The 20,296-nt window shown below is 40.5% G+C and overlaps 1 protein-coding gene across 1 annotated transcript in view; it reads left to right on the top strand.

The window, feature by feature from the left end:
- LOC128654645 (protein SCO1 homolog, mitochondrial) overlaps positions 1 to 15,794 on the top strand; it is a 53,724-nt gene extending 37,930 nt beyond the window's left edge. The window contains exons 3-7 of the mRNA XM_053708671.1: positions 10,261 to 10,351; positions 13,333 to 13,530; positions 13,971 to 14,063; positions 14,633 to 14,748; positions 15,496 to 15,794. Coding sequence (XP_053564646.1) covers positions 10,261 to 10,351; positions 13,333 to 13,530; positions 13,971 to 14,063; positions 14,633 to 14,748; positions 15,496 to 15,630 — 633 coding nt within the window. The 3' untranslated portion in view covers positions 15,631 to 15,794. The remainder of the gene's footprint in view (positions 1 to 10,260; positions 10,352 to 13,332; positions 13,531 to 13,970; positions 14,064 to 14,632; positions 14,749 to 15,495) is intronic.
- Positions 15,795 to 20,296: the final 4,502 nt, after the last annotated feature.

Raw genomic sequence — 20,296 nt, 5'->3', positions numbered from 1 at the left:
CACACTATATGTCATATTGGCGATACATTGTAACTTACTGTACCCATATTTGCAGCATTATATTTGCTTCTCACTTACAAATTGCCATTCCAATCACATGTACTGACATAAGGTCCAATTATTATTTTAATGATTATTTTTACATTTACGGTATGACCGTATTCAGCTTGAATGTACGCTGTTTCTGACAGTAAGAAAATTGTTGTCCCATTCAGCCGGTATATTGTTGTAAATCTCACACAGGTAATGGCACTTTTGGGTAATCTGGATTGTATATGATTACCATGGTTACTGTCTCTGTGCCGACCGGATGTAGTAACATTTGCCAATAGGTATTTATCACAATTTCCAGGCACTTATGATAATGCTGCACATGTTTTACGAAGTCTTCTACAACTAGTGTGTCACTTAAATACGTTTAAACTTGCAGATTGCACAATTTCATTATTAAATTACGTTTGTTTATGGAATCCGTAAACCGGAAGTGAGATAATGTAACTTCCGGTTTCGGATAGCACTGTGGAACGCAAGATGCGTTCCAAGCTCGAAAAATTGGCGCACTTTTTTGGAGAGACACTAAGGTTGGTGTGATTTAATTTGTATGTAACACTATAAATGAGTTGAAATTTGTTTGTTTTGTATGCTGATGAAGGGGTTGTGAACCCCGAAAACGTTCCATTAAATTGGTTTTTGTGAAAAAGTCCTGAGAGTGCATTCTCTTGTTTTCTATTTGATGGTATATCATTGCACCCAGGCGAGTTGGCTATTGGTGGGCTGAACTGGAAATTGTCTACTACTATATATATATATATATCTATCTATCTATCTATCTATATCAATCAAAGAGACCTTGTTTTGTGTAATTGTGCAAAATCTGTAACCTATCGATACTATAATTGCGTTTGTAATGTTAGTCGGCAGTTGCGCACGCATCCTGAATGGAATGTTGGCAGCGTGAGGCCAAAAGAATTCACCTGGATGCAGCGAAATTCCGAAAATGGCAGGGTGGTGAAAGAATCCAGGTGGATTCTTTCACCACCCTGCTATTTTTAGAATCCACCGTGATGCAGCAAAGGCAAACGGAGCATTACAAAAGCAAAAAAATAAAAAAAATAACCGCCCGCATGAAGTATTAACACCTACACCGCAAACTCACACATCGCAAAATAATAAAGTAATTCCTTTACCGTCAACCACCCACATCGCAATAAACCTAATTACCCTATTAACCCCTAAACCGCAAAACCCCCACATCGCAATAAACCTGATTACCCTATTAACCCCTAAACCGCAAAACCCCCACATTGCAATAAACCTAATTAACTTATTAACCCCTTAAACCGCCAAAACCCACAACGCAAATAACTAATTAAATAACTAAGCACCCTAACCTAACACCCCCTAACCTAACACACCCTAAATTTACCCAAATTACCTAAACTAATAAATTCTAAAGTCGCCATCGCCACCAAGGACCATCGCAGCCTCAGAGGATCGCCACATCTGGAAACGCCACTTCGCATCTCCGCTCTGCGCCGTCTTCGCTGTGGATGAAGATGATGGACCCGTCTGGAAGAAGATCTTCGCCGGACTTCTTAGTGTTAGGTTTTTAAAAAAAAAATGTATGTTTTTTTTTATCTTTTTACGTAGGGGTTTTTTGGGCAATTTGTAAAAGAGCTAGATGCCCTTTTAAGGGCAATGCCCATCCAAATGCCCTTTTCAGGGCAATGGGTAGTGTAGTTTTTTTTTGTATTAGGTTTTTTTATTTTGGGGGGTGTGATGATAGCAGGATGTGATGTCACTAGCATGTGGGCGGGGCTTAGGTCCGGTGTCTGTGTCGCAGTTAGTTTAGTACAATCAACCTGTCTGGATGTGTATTGCTATGCTCTGTAATAAAATAGAGTTGTACCATCATTGCTGTGTCCTGCATATGTCCTGCATCTCATGACATGGTGTCAGAAGTTCTGGACTACGCTTCTGTTTCTGATGATAACGATGTCAAAGTTTACCCCACCTGAGCCTTTTGACTTTTCTCAGCCTGCAGCTTGGCCCACATGGCGTCAGCGGTTTCAGCGCTTCAGGATTGCATCCAAACTGAACAAGGAGAGTGGTGAAGTACAAGTTAATTCTCTTTTATACTCTATGGGGAAAGATGTAGAGCCAGTGTTCAATGCTTTTACTTTCCAAGAAGGGGAAGAAGTTAACTTTGATATAGTTATGGATAAACTCAGTGCCCACTTTGTGCCCAAAAGAAATGTGATTCATGAGAGAGCTTGTTTTCACAAACGTAATCAGCGTGTGGGAGAATCTGTGGAGTCATTTGTGCGCAGCCTGTATGAATTAGCTGAATTCTGTGAGTTTGGTGTTGCTAAAGAAGAGCAAATCAGAGACAGAATAGTTATTGGAATTGCAGATGCTGAAGTCTCCCTGAAGCTGCAGTTAGAGCCTGATTTAACATTAGACGGGGCTATTAGGATGGCCCGCCAGAGTGAACTGGTGAAAAAGCAAAGTGCTGATCTGAGGTCTGAGAGTATTGTGGATGAAGTGCAACAGTCTAGGAAAATTACTAGTGAAAGGCACAGTGTGAGCGGTAGATCTAAAGTACTGGAAAGGCCTAGAAGTGGATGGGGGCAACATGGCCGATGCACACGGTGCTACCGGGCTCATGATCAGAGTGCTATATGCCCGGCCAGAGATAAAAGATGCAGAAAATGTAACAGAATAGGCCATTTTGAAGTGGTGTGTAAAACTGAATACATTAAGGAGATGCAGGTGGACAGTGACCAGGAGGGTCAGGAAGTGTCTTTTGTGGGGTCTGTTGTGGAACGGACAAGCTCAGAGGAAGATTGGAAAGTTACCTTTACTGTAATGGGAGCCAATGTCGATTTTAAGATTGACACAGGAGCTGATATCACTGTAATGTCTTTTGCTGAATTTATGAAACTGCCTCGACAGCCCCAGCTGGCGAAGGTTACTACAAATGTTCATAGTCCTGGTGGCCGCATTGATTGTGTGGGGAAATTTCTTGCCAGCTGTGAGTACAAACAAAGGAAGTTCACCATGTGGGTGCATGTGATCCGAGGTCAGTGTGTTAACAGTTTATTGAGCAGAAAAGCAGCCTGTGACTTGGGCCTCGTGGCCAGAGTGAATGAGATCTCTGAAGATATGTTTGGCGAGTTGGGCCTACTGAGCTGCAAACCTGTCCGTATAGCACTTAAAAGTGACGCAGTCCCGTACAGTATTTCTACTCCTCGTAGAATTCCGTTCCCGCTCATGCCTCAAGTGGAGAAAGAGCTCATGCGCATGAAGTCTATGGGGGTTATTGAAGAGGTTGTTGAAGCAACTGATTGGTGTGCCCCCATTGTTCCAGTTGCAAAGAAAAACGGAAAGGTGCGCATCTGTGTGGACCTGAAAAGGTTGAATGAGGCAGTGAAGAGGGAGAGATTTGTGCTGCCGACACTGGAAGATATAGCCCCGAAGTTGGCTGGGGCGAAGTTCTTTTCCACATTAGACGCTTCTAGCGGCTTTTGGCAGATCCCCCTGGATCCAAAGTGCCGCAAACTGACTACCTTTATCACTCCGGTAGGTCGGTTCTGTTTCTGCAGACTTCCCTTTGGGATATCCTCCGCTCCTGAGATCTTTCAGAGGGAAATGAGTTCTCTCCTGAGTGGCCACGTGGGCACAGCAGTCGTCATGGACGACATTCTAGTGTATGGGTCTACAGTGGAGGAGCATGATCAGCGTTTGAGTTGTGTGCTGCAGGCTATCAAAGAGTCTGGGCTGAAGCTGAATAAAGAAAAATGTCATTTTAGGAAAACTGAATTATGCTACTTTGGGCATATCATCAACGGGGATGGCATCAAGCCGGACCCCGAGAAAATTCGGGCTATCGAACAGATGAAAAGCCCTTCTGATGTACATGAGCTGAGACAGATATTGGGCCTTGTAAATTACGTGGGCAAGTTTCTTCCGGATTTATCTACAGTTTTGCACCCTATCACAGAGTTGCTTAAGAAAGATGTTGCCTGGGTCTGGGGACCCTCACAAGAAAAAGCGTTCCTGCATGCTAAGTCCCTGCTGGGGTCTGCCCCAGTGCTGGGGTTCTACGACCCTTCAAAAAAGACTGTGGTTAGTGCCGATGCAAGCAGTTATGGGTTGGGGGCTGCACTCCTGCAGCTGAATGACAACAAACTACAGCCCATCGCCTACTGTTCTCGCACACTGACGGCTGCGGAGTCAAAATACGCTCAAATTGAGAAAGAGTGCCTGGCTGCAGTTTGGGCCTGTGAGCACTTTCAGCGTTATCTAGTGGGTTTGGAGAAATTTAGTCTGGAAACTGACCACAAACCGCTAGTCCCTCTTATCAATTCTTATGACATCGACAAAACACCCTTGAGATGCCAGAGACTTTTAATGAGACTGCTCAGGTTCAATGTTCAGGCAGTGCATGTGCCGGGGAAGCAGCTGGTTGTGGCAGATACACTGTCCAGGCTCCCGCTGGCTGCTGCTGAAGAATCCTCTACAGAATCGGATGTAAAAGTGTATGTTGATTCAGTTCTGGCCTCTAAGTCCATTTCTTCAAGGAAACTGGAAGAGATAAAGAAAGAGACATATTTGGACACAGATCTGCAAGAAGTTATAAGGTACATAAGAGATGGCTGGCCCGAGAGCCGGGCAGCCTGGATGTCTTTAAATGCTTACCAGCCAGAGAGGTCGCAGCTCACGGAGCTGGAGGGGTTGGTGCTGTTCCAAGACCGTATTGTAATTCCTGTCAGCATGAGGAAGGAGATGTTAAACAGGATTCACGATGGCCACTTAGGCATTACAAAGTGCAGAGAAAGAGCAGCTACAGCTGTGTGGTGGCCTGGGATCAGCTCCGACATTGCAAATCACGTGTCTAAATGTGCCTTTTGCCGGGAACGCCGGCCTACTCAGAGAAGGGAGCCCTTAATGTCTACTCCGCTGCCTGCGGGGCCGTGGCAGAAAATAGCTGCTGATTTGTGCGAACTGCACGGGAAAAAGTTTCTTGTTGTTATCGACTACTATTCCAGGTATTTGGAAATAGCACCCCTGAATGATATCACAAGTCAGGCCGTTATCATTCGCCTGAAGAGCTTGTTCGCCCGCTGGGGCATTCCAATGGAGCTGGTGAGTGATAATGGCATGCAGTTCGCTTCTACAGAGTTCAGTGCTTTCAGCAGGGAATATGATTTTGTACATTCCACGTCAAGTCCACATTATCCGCAGGCCAACGGAATGGCTGAAAGGGCAGTTCAAACAACAAAATTCATTCTAAAGCAATCTGAACCGTACCTAGCCCTCTTGTCATACAGGGCGACGCCCATTCAAGCCACCGGGTTTAGCCCGGCACAGCTGATGCTAGGACGCCAGATTCGCACCACTTTACCCTCAGTGGGTGTCTTCAAGCCGCCTGGCCCTGTTCCTCGGGACGAAGTCCTTAGGAGGGATGAAGAGGCCAAAAAGGGTTATCGTTTCTTCTACGACAGGAGACATTCTGTCAGGCCTTTACAGGAACTGAAAGCGGGCCAAAGTGTCAGAATTAAACTGGATGATGAGAAGAAATGGAAGACGCCTGCTACGGTAGTGGGCCGCTCTCCAGAACCAAGGTCTTACACAGTCCTTACAGAGGGAGGGACGGTTACACGCCGTAACCGAAGACATCTTCAGCCTGTACCTGAGAGTCTGGAACCGGATACCTCAGTACCACCGCCGGTGGGATCTCCTGTTCTAAGAGAGGTGCCTTCCCCTCAGCAAGATCATAGCGGGGATATATCTTTGCCTCCAGCAGACTCTTGTTCACCATCTTCTGTATCAGAGGACAGTTCATGCAAAGTTACATCAAGCGGAAGAGTGGTGAGGCTTCCGGCCCGATACAGGGACTGACTTTAGCTAGAACAGTGACCGGAAGTATGGGCAGAATAATCCCATGGTCACTGTGGACTAGGGTAGTCTACCCCGATGTCCAAGTCAGGATGTAATTTATTTGTTCATGTTTTCTAATCTATCTGTTTTTATAATGTTCTAAAACAAAATGTTGTTGTATACCCTGTTGGTGTACCTTGTTATTTAATATATGCAAATGTATGCTTTGCCTTTGAAAAAGGGGAAGATGTGATGATAGCAGGATGTGATGTCACTAGCATGTGGGCGGGGCTTAGGTCCGGTGTCTGTGTCGCAGTTAGTTTAGTACAATCAACCTGTCTGGATGTGTATTGCTATGCTCTGTAATAAAATAGAGTTGTACCATCATTGCTGTGTCCTGCATATGTCCTGCATCTCATGACAGGGGGTTTGGTGGATGGGGAGATTTTACTGTTAGGGGGGACTTGGTGTATTTTGGATGTAAAAGTGCTGATTATCTTGGGGCAATTCCCTGCAAAAAGCCCTTTTAAGGGCTACTGGTAGTTTATTCTTAGATTAGGGGGTGTTTTTATTTTGGTGGGCTTTTTATTTTCATAGGGATTAGGTTTCATTTTTTATTTTCTGTAATGTTAGCCTTTTTTATTTTTTGTAAACTTAGCTTTTTTTTTTTTTTTTTTTGTAACTTTAGAATTTATTAGTTTAGGTAATTTGGGATAATTTAGGGGGTGCTAGGTTAGCGGGTGTTAGGTTAGGGTGCTTAATTATTTAATTTGTTTTTGCATTGTGGGTTATGGCGGTTTAAGGGGTTAATAAGTTAGGTTTATTGCGATGTGGGTTTTTTTCAGGTTTAGGGCTTAATAATTTTGCGATGTGGGGGTTTTGCGGTTTAGGGGTTAATAGGTTAATTATGTTTATTGCGATGTGGGGGTTTTGCGGTTTAGGGGTTAATAGTGTAATTATGTTTATTGCGATGCGGGGGTTTAGGGGTTAATAGGGTAATTTAGGTTTATTGAGATGTGGGGGGTTATGTAGTTTATTATCTAGAACATATTTTTGATATATTTAAGACAGTAGTCAATTAAAATTATAGTATTGCTACACCTGTAGCTTAAATCCTATTATATAAAAGGCCAAGTGTGTTTGTCCGAAGCTTGTCATGCGCAGTAGAGACAGCACGAGGACAAACTCACCTCGCCTTACATGACAATCCATGCTGGTGTTTGCAGCCAAAGTGGGCGTGGTTGGGCATGACAGGGCGTGGTCGGCGCGACAGAGAGGGGAGAGAAATAGAAAGAGGGGGGGAGAGACAAAAAGAGATAGGAAAGTGCAGAAGAGAGGGGGGGAAGAGAGAGCAAAATAGAGGGGAAAGAGCAGAATAGAGGGGGGGGGGGAGAGAAAGCAAAAAAGGGGGAGAGGGGAGAGGGGGGAGAGAGGGGAGAGAGAGAGAGCAAAAGAGAGGTGGGAGAGAGAGCAAAAGAGGGATGGAGAGAGAGAGCAAAAGAGGGATGGAGAGAGAGAGCAAAAGAGGGATGGAGAGAGAGAGCAAAAGAGGAATGGAGAGAGAGAGCAAAAGAGGAATGGAGAGAGAGAGACAGAGCAAAAGAGAGGGGGGAGAGAGAGACAGAGCAAAAGAGAGGGGGGAGAGAGAGACAGAGCAAAAGAGAGGGGGGGAGAGAGAGACAGAGCAAAAGAGAGGGGGGAGAGAGAGACAGAGCAAAAGAGAGGGGGGAGAGAGAGACAGAGCAAAAGAGAGGGGGGGGAGAGAGAGAGCAAAAGAGAGGGGGAGAGAGAGAGAGAGCAAAAGAGAGGGGGAGAGAGAGAGAGCAAAAGAGAGGGGGAGAGAGAGAGCAAAAGAGGGGGGAGAGAGAGAGAGAGAGCAAAAGAGAGGGGGGAGAGAGAGAGAGCAAAAGAGAGGGGGGAGAGAGAGAGCAAAAGAGAGGGGGGAGAGAGAGAGAGCAAAAGAGAAGGTGGAGAGAGAGAGAGAGCAAAAGACAGGGGGGAGATAGAGAGAGCAAAAGAGAGGGGGAGAGAGAGAGAGCAAAAGAGAGGGGGAGAGAGAGAGAGCAAAAGAGGGGGGAGAGAGATAGAGAGAGCAAAAGAGAGGGGGGAGAGAGAGAGAGCAAAAGAGAGGGGGGGGGAGAGAGAGAGAGCAAAAGAGAGGGGGGAGAGAGAGAGAGCAAAAGAGAGGGGGGGAGAGAGAGAGCAAAAGAGAGGGGGGAGAGAGAGAGAGAGAGAGAGAGAGAGAGCGCAAAAGAGAGGGGGGGAGAGAGAGAGAGCAAAAGAGAGGGGGGGAGAGAGAGAGAGAGAGCAAAAGAGAGGGGGGAGAGAGAGAGAGCAAAAGAGAAGGTGGAGAGAGAGAGAGCAAAAGAGAGGGGGGAGATAGAGAGTGCAAAAGAGAGGGGGGAAAGAGAGAGTGCAAAAGAGAGGGGGGAAAGAGAGAGCGCAAAAGAGAGGGGGGGAGAGAGACCGCAAAAGAGGGGGGGAGAGAGAGCGCAAAAGAGAGGGGGGGAGAGAGAGCGCAAAAGAGAGGGGGGGGAGAGAGAGCGCAAAAGAGAGGGGGGGAGAGCGCGCAAAAGAGAGGGGGAGAGAGAGCGCAAAAGAGAGGGGGAGAGAGAGTGCAAAAGGGAGAGGGAGAGCATAAAAGAGGGGAGGTAGAGTGCAAAAGAGAGAGAGAGAGAACGCAAAAGAGGGGGGAGAGAGCATAAAAGAGGGGGGGAGAGAGAGCGCAAAAGAGAGGGAGCAAAAAGAGAGGGGGGAAAGGGAGAGAGAGAGCAAAAGAGAGGTGGAGCGAGAGAGCGCAAAAGAGAGGGGGAGAGAGCACAAAAGAGAGGGGGGAAAGAGACGGCAAAAAAGAGGTGGAGAGAGCACAAAAGAGAGGGGGAGAGAGAGAGCAAGGGGTGGGACCGCTGTACTCCAAAAAATGGCCCGTGTTAACGGGCCTTAGGACTAGTATTTATATAAAAAAATAATTAGACTGCCCTCTGGGCAGGCTTATCGACTAGTGTTTTTATAATGCTGCAAATTCCCTAGACCAGCTATTTGATTTGCAGCACTTGCAGGTCACAAAAATGAGCTTTTTTGCATCTCTAGGAAGTGTGGTAAAAGCAATAGGTGTTTAATGTCCTTTTTTATGTAAAATATTACTAAATGTTGCCTTTTTAAAAATAGCGTTTTTTTAATGTGTATAAATATTTATCCCTTAAAGGAACATTTAAAAAATAACATGCAAGAAATAATGCACAGAGGCAAGAATGAGAATAATATGCAGATGTATTTGTGTAAATTATATTAGACACAGTTTAAAGCATTAGATTGTCTATAAAGTAATGGGTATTGCCATGTTGTGACCTAGGGTTTCCTAGGTTTAAATGCTTATAGTCTTTATCTCTTGTGACTTGTTAGGAATATGTACAAATGAGCTGATAAAGTAGCAATCTCACAGTTCTTTAAAGGACATTGTACTCTAGATTTTACTTTGCATAAATGTTTTGTAGATGATCCATTTATATAGCCCATCCGGGAATGTTTTTGCTTATTTTTAATAGAATTGTGCTGATTTTTCAGACTAACCAAGCCCCAAAGTATCAGATGTAGACCCAGGTCTACAAATTCCTGCTGCTATTATTTTTATTATCTGTTTTTTCATATGCAGGGGAGGAGGGGGAGTGTCTGCCCTTCCTGCTTTCCCAATCCCTTTCACTGGGTGTCCTAACCTAACCTAATCTACAGTGAAAACTGAGATTCTAAGTACATTTTTAAAAGGTTTAATACTGGATTTTTAGATGTGTCTGTGCATATTGTTCTTTATAGTAGTGCCTATTACATGCAGTAATATGAACATTGGTGTACACTGTCCCTTTAATACTAAGGGTACTGCTTTATGCTGTGTTTAAAGGAAGTCTATAATTGGTTTACATATTAAACATTTTTTCACGGAAATGTTTTCAAATTCAGTGATTTCTAAGTCTAATTTCGGTGAAAATCTTACTTTAATTTGGCACTACTTTGATAATTTGTAATTTTAAACTTGTATGATTCTGATTCTGTCATATGTACTTTGTTCTCTTGGTTTCCTTTTTTAAAGAGCATGCATAGGTAGGTTCAGATGCATATGGCTTACCACTATATAGCAGTGGTTTTTGCCAAAATAGTTGCAATAATGTTATACATTGCTGCACTGTAGTGCATGTACTGCCTACCTGTCTGCTTTTCAACAAAGGGTATGAAGAGTAAAAAGTAAATTTGATGAAATAAGTAAATTACCTTTTTTATTTTTTATTATATATATATTTTTTTTTTCTTTTTTACCTTCATTTTTGAATATGATATCTGTATTAATGAATGTTTTGTAAGCGTGTGTGATCTTTCTCCTAGTAGCCGGTTTCATGGAAATCTCTGGCAGTTACTGTGGCGTTGGGTGGAGTCTTAATGGCTGGGATGAAATATCTGAAAAAAGAGAAAGAAGATAGTAAGTGGGATACAAGGCTCAGGCCATGGAAAAATAAATGTATGTAATTGTATTTAGTTTTTGTTGTAATGTGTAGACATGTTTGTGGTATCACTAATCACACAAGTGCATACTGAATATCCAGTTCACTCAATTGTTTCAGCCAGTAGTGCACCTGCTCCATCTAGTGGGTAAATTGTATTACTACACTTGATTTACGATTGAGAATATTTTTACCCTAAACATACTTGTATGCTTACAAAGTAAAGAATGTATTGAAAGTGGCATAAATACCTCTGATACATTAGAATAATTTATTATTTAACTATTGCTTGTTTACCATTTGTTTTTAGCCCACACAACGGGGTAACACAGTCAGCCCTGTAATGACAGAGGCCTGTGAGCTAATCCGTAATACTTTGTATGTATAGCGGCCAACCACCAGCTTCTGCTCATCTTAAACATGTTATTAAAGTCAAACCGTAAAATGCCTGATCCTGAGATGAACACAGGCTGGTGATTGACTGTTATACACATATGTCTCTCTGGACCAGTAGTTAATTGGTGGTCCTTGGGATAAAGACATTAGGATAAGGAAGCAATATAGCCGTAATAAAAAGCTCTGCCCCCGTTACACTCACTCACTTTGTGTAGTACTTCTGTATCGGCAGAACAATCCGGACAATCAGAAGCAGTTCACACCTGTTCTGACTGAAGGTGTGTTCTTACGCTGCCTTCCATTACTCTCTTCAGCGTCTGGTCTCACAGGAGCACAGTGAGTCACAACTGCTTCACACTGTTTACAGATATACAGCACGCTAGAGGCTCACACACCTTCAGGCTCAACAAAAAGAGGGGAAAAACATCTGATAGCAGATCAAGTACAGAATTTCAACTATGTGTTTACCCTTTTTACACAAAACCAATAATGAAATGCTCTAACATCAGATTATTGTTCACACATTTTTACTAATGAATCTAAAAAAAAATGTTTAGTGCAGCATTCCATTGAAGGGACAGTAAACACCAAAAGTAGTATTATTTAAAAAGATAATCACTTTGTTTACTGTTCCCCAATTTTGCATAACCAACACTGTTATATTAATATACTTTTTATCTCCGAGATTACCTTGTATCTAAGCTTCCGCAGACCGCCCCCTTATCTCAGATTTTTTTGACAGAATTAAATTTTAGCCAATCAATGTTGACTCCATGGGCGTGAGCACAATGTTATCTATATGAAACACATGAATTAATGCCCTCTAGCTGTGAAAAAATGTCAAATGCATTTAGATAAGAGGCGGCCCTCAAGGGCTTAGAAATTTGCATATGAGCCTACCTAGGTTTAGCTTTTAACTAAGAATTCCAAGAGAACAAAGCAAATTTGATAAGAAAAGTAAATTGGAAAGTTGTTTAAAATGACATGTCCTATCTGAATCATGAAAGTTTAATTTGGACTTTACTGTCCCTTTAAAAGGGCAGTCCTATAAATAAATGTACTTGCAATAATACTTCTAAGGGAAGTCATCATTACCTTGCTATGTGTATATATAAGATGAGGGAAGGAAGAGCAGTTACTCTGAAAGTGCCATAGGCACCACTTTCCTATGCCAGGGGCCGGCTCTATATTACCTGCACAGAACAGCGTTTTATAGAGAATATAGCAACCTGAACGAGAGAGCAGGGTTAGAAGGTACCACTAAGGTGAGCTGACTTATTTAACAAAAGTAAAACATTGTTATTGTTTTCTTTTTGCTAAAACCCAATAGTCCCAGTGCACATGTAATGAGGTTATAGTCATCAAAACTAGTGTTAATTATTTATAAAGATAATTAAACACATCTTAAATATAAATATATCAAAATAACAAGAGTATTGCATTGAGCAATGATACTACTATTTTATTGGACTAACTATACATTTATAAGATGACAAGCTTTCAGAAGAGTGTCTGTCTTCCTTTTTCAAGTTTGAAGCATTCAAGTCTCTCTCTTTCTCTCTCTTTCTTTCTCTCTCTCTTTCTCTCTCTCTCTTTCTTTCTCTCTTTTTCTTTCTCTCTTTTTCTTTCTCTCTTTTTCTTTCTCTCTTTTTCTTTCTCTCTTTTTCTTTCTCTCTTTTTCTTTCTCTCTTTTTCTTTCTCTTTTTCTTTCTTTCTTTCTCTCTCTCTTTCTCTCTCTCTCTTTCTTTCTCTCTTTTTCTTTCTCTCTTTTTCTTTCTCTCTTTTTCTCTCTCTCGTTCTCTCTCTCTCTCTCTCTCTCTCTCTCTCTCTCTCTCTCTCTCTTTCTTTCTTTCTTTCTTTCTTTCTTTCTTTCTTTCTTTCTTTCTCTTTTTCTTTCTTTCTCTTTTTCTCTCTCTCTCTTTTTCTCTCTCTCTCTTTTTCTCTCTCTCTCTTTTTCTCTCTCTCTCTTTTTCTCTCTCTCTTTTTCTCTCTCTCTCTTTTTCTCTCTCTCTCTTTTTCTCTCTCTCTCTTTTTCTCTCTCTCTCTTTTTCTCTCTCTCTCTTTTTCTCTCTCTCTCTTTTTCTCTCTCTCTCTTTTTCTCTCTCTCTCTTTTTCTCTCTCTCTCTTTTTCTCTCTCTCTCTTTTTCTCTCTCTCTCTTTTTCTCTCTCTCTCTTTTTCTCTCTCTCTCTTTTTCTCTCTCTCTCTTTTTCTCTCTCTCTCTTTTTCTCTCTCTCTCTTTTTCTCTCTCTCTCTCTTTTTCTCTCTCTCTCTCTTTTTCTCTCTCTCTCTCTTTTTCTCTCTCTCTCTTTTTCTCTCTCTCTCTTTTTCTCTCTCTCTCTTTTTCTCTCTCTCTCTTTTTCTCTCTCTCTCTTTTTCTCTTTCTCACTCACTCCTGGGTGTGCACCGTATTTGTCTGAACTTTTTTTTTGTTTCTCAGATGATTTTCTGATTTATATTTAGTTATGGTTTGTCTTATTTGGCTGCATTTATCCCTTTGTGCTTTTGCAACCTAATAAAATATATATATATATCTATTTGATTTTTTTTCTCATTTAAATGCAGAGCTTGAGCAGGAACGAGTCCGTTCACTGGGTAAACCATTACTTGGAGGTCCGTTTTCTTTAATTGATCACAACGGACAACCCAAGTCAGACAAAGATTACCTTGGCCAGTGGGTCTTGCTGTATTTTGGCTTCACACATTGTCCGGACATTTGTCCTGAAGAAATAGAGAAGATGATTCTGGTTGTGGACGAAATAGGTAATGACTTAAAAGTAACACAAATATATGGTGACTGCTGATCGAGGCATTCGCCTAGTAATAAATCTCGCCCATAGTCTTGTCTTATAATATGTCCGGGTTAGCTGTTCAAAATAAGGTACAGAGTTTGACTGTTGACAAACAGATGCCAGCAATTGGCGTTAACTTATTCAGAACATTTTCACGCTCATCTGACACAATCGCGGCAAGTCTGCAAAAAGTCTTGAAATTACACAGTGTTTTAAGTCTGCTTTAAATACTTTTTAAATGCATATGAATGGCTTATTAATTTATTCATTGAGTCATAATGTAAACATATTCCGGTTCAGCATTGATTCTTTAATAAGAAAAAAAATTGGTATTTTAGATTGGTCTATAAACAATCTTTACATTTGTTTGAGTAATAATTTGTTTTTTAACTACTGTTTCTGTACTAACAGATAAAATACCATCTCTACCTAATTTGACACCCTTGTTTATTACCATTGATCCTGACCGAGATGACAAGGATGCAGTTGCTAGATATGTTAAAGGTGAGTACTTTTTTGTAATTCCTTTAAGGTTTGTAACTGGGTTTAAATATATGAAGCAATATGTTTCCTTTTATTATGTAAACTGACCATCAGAGTCCTTTAATCCCCGTCTTACTCCCCCCCTCTCTCTTCACCATCCACCTAATTACTTTTTTTTAAATGAGAAAGCTGACGGAAGTAGAATCAGAAGTTGTAAAATAGCAAAGTGTTGTCACAATCTCTGTTTTCGCTGTGCGCCTGATAACCACTTGCAAATTCAGCTTCTCTGAGCGGGGAGTAGCTTCTTATTTGTGTATTTTCTGCTTTTATATGTAAAAAGATTTGAGCAGAGGGTGAAGAGCGGGGTAGGCAGAAATGGAGGGATTAAAATGAGTCAGTCAGAGCACTGAGGTCCTGGACTAGGACAGATCATTCGTCTTTATAAGTTGTAATGGAAGGTTTAAAAAGTGCCCCTTTAATCACAGAACGGCTTGTACGGTGAAGTGGGCCAGTGCATTGCATGTGTGTTCATATATAACTATGTAAAGGGAATTAGTGTGCTAGTAAACATCTATCTTTATTCTTTCCAGAGTTTTCTTCTAAACTGATTGGATTGACGGGTTCAGCTGAACAAATTGAGAAAGTGGCTCGAGCATACAGAGTGTACTTTAGCTCTGGACCAAAGGATGAAGACAATGATTATATAGTAAGTGAATCTGCGCATGTTCATAACAAATATAAAGCTCCCCATAAATCTAGTACCATGTAGGAACAACAAGGAATATTTTACAATTATTTTTTTTTCCTATTATGACATATTCTTAATAATAGAAGTACATTGGAAAACTGTTTAAAATGTTATGCTCTATCTAACCCAAGAGAGAGAAAAATGCTGGTTTCCTGTCCATTTAATCACCTCTGCTGAGATTTAGACAGATATTGTGCAGGGTTAGGCTTATGAAGTCTACAGAGTTTACTTCTATTTTTCAAATTTAAATTGCAGGAAAAGGTAGCAAATTGAATAATGAATGTATAATGCACAATATTTCAATGTCTCTTTAATAGGGTACTATTAACCATTTAACGACCACCGGCCGGTCATTCACATACCCCCTTACATGGCCTCGGAAATAGTGCAGGTCTTGCCAATGATTGCAAGACCTCACTATATCTGCCTGCCTCTGGAAATGAGGCATGCAGTACTAGCAAAGCTTCGCCACTGTTGGCAAAACTCAGATAGTAACATACCGTACAGGGTATGTTGGTAGTTAACAGGTTAAATCTGAACTGTTAGTGAGCTTTAGATATTGAAGTTGGGGGAATATCATAGTATCACCACAAGGGGTCATTTGTGAGCTGTATACCAATATATCTCATTTTATTTTGCTCTGAGTCTTTGGGTAGCTGGGCCCTAATGGAGTCTTTATTCAACTGCTTTATTCTTGTTTTATAGGTGGACCATACAATTATTATGTATCTCATCGGACCAGATGGCTCTTTTGTGGATTATTATGGCCAAAACAAAACAAATGGAGAAATTTCAGCTTCCATTGCATCCCACATGAGGAAGATTAAGCAAAAGCATTAAATTAATATTTTTTTTGTCTCACACAGCTATTTATAAGACATTATCGTCTTCTATTAATATAAAGCCTGAAGCTTTATGTAAGGAAAAAACTTCTGCCTTTTTATTTTTGTAATGTCAAGTTTGCTAAAACTGGATATGTATATTTGTAATAAATCATTTATTTAGTTTGTTGTTGAGCATATTATATGTTTTTATAAGGTTAAAGAGATGGCAGTTTTATCAGTGAACATTAAACAAGGGAAACTTTAATTAACCCTTTCCTGCTGTTAAGACGTTCCATGCCGCCCTAACTGCGCTGGGCCTGAACGCTGTTAGGATTTCATGGAACATCCTAGATGTTTGGCTGTACTGCAGCCATAGCGGCTTTGTAAATGGGATTGCAGGCTGGAGGGCGTGCCTAGCGTCATAGGCACTCCCCCCTGACCAAATCCCATAAATGAAATCACGGGATTGCATGTACGATCACATGAATTCAATTTGTTTACATCAGAACTTTGTTCTGATGTAGACAATTTATTTCCGGCATGAAATGGTTAATGGGACAGTGTACTATTATTTATTTATTTTTCTCCCCTTTTTTCTTATATTTTCGCAATGATTAAAGGGACACTAAACCCAAATGTTTTCTTTTATGATTCAGATAGAGCATCAATTTTAAACATCTTTCTAATTGACTCCTTTTATCAATTTTTCATCGTTCTCTTGTTATCTTTATTTGAAAAAGCAAGAATATAAGCTTTGGAGCCGGCCCATTTTTGGTTCTGCACACTGGATAGCGTTTGCTGATTGGCGGCTAAATGTAGCCACCAATCGACAAGCGCTACCCAGGTGCGGGGGAAAAAAAGGAGGACGGCTTCAAAGCTTATATTCTTGTGTTTTCAAATAAAGATAGCAAGAGAACGAAGAAAAATTGATAATAGGATTAAATAAGAAAGTTGCTTAAAATTGTATGCTCTATCTGTATCATGAAAGAAAACATTTGAGTCTAGTATCCCTTTAACGGTCAAATAGTGCCTTTACCTTTATTTTGCCATTTGAAATAGCTGCTTTGCATGCTGAAATAAACACTTATGCTGACAACTTCAGAACAGCAGCATTAGTTAGAGAAAAGTTAAGTAAACAAGTTAGGTGCAGCAGAAACTGCTTTGGGAGAGGAAGGTGCTAAGATGTTCATTCTGGATTAGTATTGATCTTTTTGTGTACAGTGAGAAATAAGCTATAGATCTGCTCTCCGTGCATTCTCAGCAAATTTATTTGAGTTTTGATTTCAGTTGTCAAATAGCTATTTCTTTCCTAAGATATGGTGAGTCCACAACATCATTAATTACTGTTGGGAATATGACTCCTGGCCAGCAGGAGGAGGCAAAGAACACCACAGTTAAACTGTTAAGTATCACTTCCCTTCCCACAAACCCTAGTCATTCTCTTTGCCTTCGGTGCAAGGAGGAGGTGAGGTTTTGGTCTCTGAAGAAGATTGAATTTATTTCACTTCAATCAAGATTTTCTTATTTTGAAAGCTAGAGTAGGTTTGCTCTGATCTTTCCTTTCAAGATTGGGTATAGCCGTACTCCATGTTGGTCTCTGCAGTAGGGCAGTGGTGGCTTTAAAGCAGGTAGGAACTTGTGAGGTGGGCCTTGCTGCGTTTTCCTAACATGTTGCTGCCCTAGGTCTCTGTGAGGAGTGACTTCCTCTCACACTGTGTAAACTGTCCTCCTGCTGGACAGCTAGATGCAGGTATAAGTGCCTATTGCCTTCTGGGGCTAGGAGGCTGGCACTGTAAGGGTTAGGCTGGGAAATTGCTGCCCAAATTTTCTGCACTCATTTAAGGGACTAGAATCCTTAGTTCAGGATTAATTCTGGCAGAGGCAGATGCTTTATGTGACATTTGAGACAGACTGCATCCTCTTTAGTAGTATGAAGGGGTTATTGGTATGTGAGGCTATTTTTTATGTGGCAAATGAGCTTGTGTGTTTATCAATCTGATAAATTTTAGGCTGCTAAGGGTCGCTGTGCAATATTTCTCCTCAGCCTTAGTCTGTCCGGATTGTGAGGAGCTATTAAGGGTCTGCCTTATAACGCATCAGTGCTTTAGACAGATAATTTTTAGATTTCTTTTAAAGTTACTTTTAAATTAGGATATGTCTTAACAAAATACAGATGTAGGAGCTATGTGCACCATTTATCTAGTTGCGCACTGTGTATTTCTTGCTGTCCTATGGCTCCGCCTCCTTCATAGAGCAAAGCGACCCCATTTTTTTTGCTGCGGAACTGCTCAGTGACGACTCCTAATGAAGCGGAGGTCTTGGTTTTTAGTCTGTGTGGTTTAGAACGTGCGGTTAGCGGAACAATGTTTCCAGTCTGGGTGACTGTTGCTGCTTCCATTTTCACTTGGAAAGCTTATGACACCAGCTAGTTCACTTTACATTATTAAAGTTATATCACATACTCGTACCCTGGTATATTAGAATTCCTTCTCTTAAAGGGACACTGAACCCAAATATTTTCTTTCGTGATTCAGATAGAGCATGACATTTTTTTTTTTTTTATTGCTTTATTTATGAGCCAAAACATATTTCAAAAGACAGAGATAATACATAATATATTTGTTATTTTGAACAGAAAGATTGAAGAAACTGAAGAAAAAATAAAGCACATTACGGCCGAATGGCCGAAGATAATTTATCCAATGTTATGCTAATTCAGCTTAACATACATATTTGAAATTATTTTTAATATTATTCAAAATATTAAGATAACCTTTACATTTGTCTCTGAAAATGTCTTGGGGTTTTTTTTTTTTTTTTTCCCCCTTACCCCCCCCCCCCCACCCTATATCATTTTTTTTTTTTTTTTTTTTTTTAACCAGTATTATGTACAATGTAAAAGAGAAACAAAAAACAAAAAACAAAAAAAAAAAACAATAAAAAAGAACATATTTTGCTCCACGCAGAACTAATTGTCTTTCCATAATCCATAAGATTACCAACAGTAAATATTTATAATTTACAAAATTATATCAATATGTTTGAGATAAACTAGTTCAAAGGGGAAGAAAAAGGAGAAACAAAGAGGAGAAGACAGAACAGGTTCTAAACTCTACTGGATCCCTCTCCCTCCCTCCTCCCTCCCCCCCTCCTCTCCGTTATCTTAGATCAATTTCTTCAACCACCAATGTGGTCGGGGCTTTATAATATACTAACAAAAAAAAACAACAAAAAAAAGAGAATAACGATGATAGCTAATCCTTTCCCCTCTCCGCAATTTCTACATCTTCCAGATCCCCAGGAGAACAATTTCTGAGTTTTTAAAAGGGAAAATTAAATAATCAATTTCGGTTTCCTGAAGTGATTTTATAAATGTTGCCCATTTACCAAAAAACTTCCTTATATCCGATTCCTTATCGATATCTATGTCCTTTTGTTCTAACATACACTGTTTTTTTAAATGATTCCTGATTTCAGAGATTGTCGGGAGTGCTCTTGTTTTCCATTTTTTACAAATCAGATATCTAGTAGTTAGGATAGAGAGGGTTATTATTTTATCATTATCCTGGTGTTTTCCATCTTTAGACAGAATATAATTTGATATAATGTTAGAGGATTTGTGTTAACTTTTAATGTAGTTTTTAGCCAATATTCTAATCTATTCCAAAATCTTCTGATCTTTGGGCAAGACCAGAACATATGAATCAGGTCTGCCGCCTGAAGGGAGCATTTAGGACACATTAAATTGTTGATTGTGTATTCTGAGGCCTTTCTCCGGAGTGAAGAATGTCCTATGAAGAAGCCTAATATGGGCTTCCCGCCAAGTGGCAGATATCGTGGAGGCAGCTACTTTGCTTATTGATAGTTGAATAGTTTTCGAATCAATATTGATCTGGGGTATTAATGAACTCCACTTTAAAGCCATGTTATCTAATAAGGGGGTACCTTTGCTTATATTAAGTATATTGTAGCATAGGGTAATAGACATATGTTCATTTTTTATTAGAGTTAGCCAGCTTTCCAATTTACCTAGTGTCCAACAGAAGCCTTCCTGTTTAATTAATTCTGCAGCAAAATGCCTTATTTGCAAATAAGCAAAAAAGTCTCTATTGGGGAGATCAAATTCTGTTTTAAGTTCCTCAAAGGACTTGATACATTTTCTCTCTTTATCTAATATACAGATTATTTCTCCTGTTAAGTGTGGTCAGTCCACGGGTCATCATTACTTGTGGGAATATTTGCTCCTCCCCAACTGGAAGTGCAAGAGGATCACCCAGCAGAGCTGCTACATAGCTCCTCCCCTCTACGTCACACCCAGTCATTCTCTTGCACCCAACTAATAGATAGGATGTGTGAGAGGACTGTGGTGATTATACTTAGTTTTTATAACTTCAATCAAAAGTTTGTTATTTTAAAACAGCACCGGAGTGTGTTGTTCCTTCTCATGGAGAATTTGAAGAAGAATCTACCTGTGTTTTTGTATGATTTTAGCCGGAGTAGTTAAGATCATTGTGCTGTTCTCGGCCATCTGAGGAGTGAGGTAAACTTCAGATCAGGGGACAGAGGGCAGGTTCACCTGCAAAGAGGTATGTAGCAGCATATTATTTTCTGAGGAATGGAATTGACTGAGAAAATACTGCCAATACCTATATAATGTAAGTTCAGCCTTAAATGCAGTAGTA

This window comes from Bombina bombina, chromosome 1, assembly GCF_027579735.1.
Source record: "Bombina bombina isolate aBomBom1 chromosome 1, aBomBom1.pri, whole genome shotgun sequence".
Classification (NCBI taxonomy): Eukaryota; Metazoa; Chordata; class Amphibia; order Anura; family Bombinatoridae; genus Bombina; species Bombina bombina.
The sequence above is the reverse complement of the archived record's forward strand: the minus strand, read 5'-3'. Positions and strand labels throughout refer to the sequence as shown.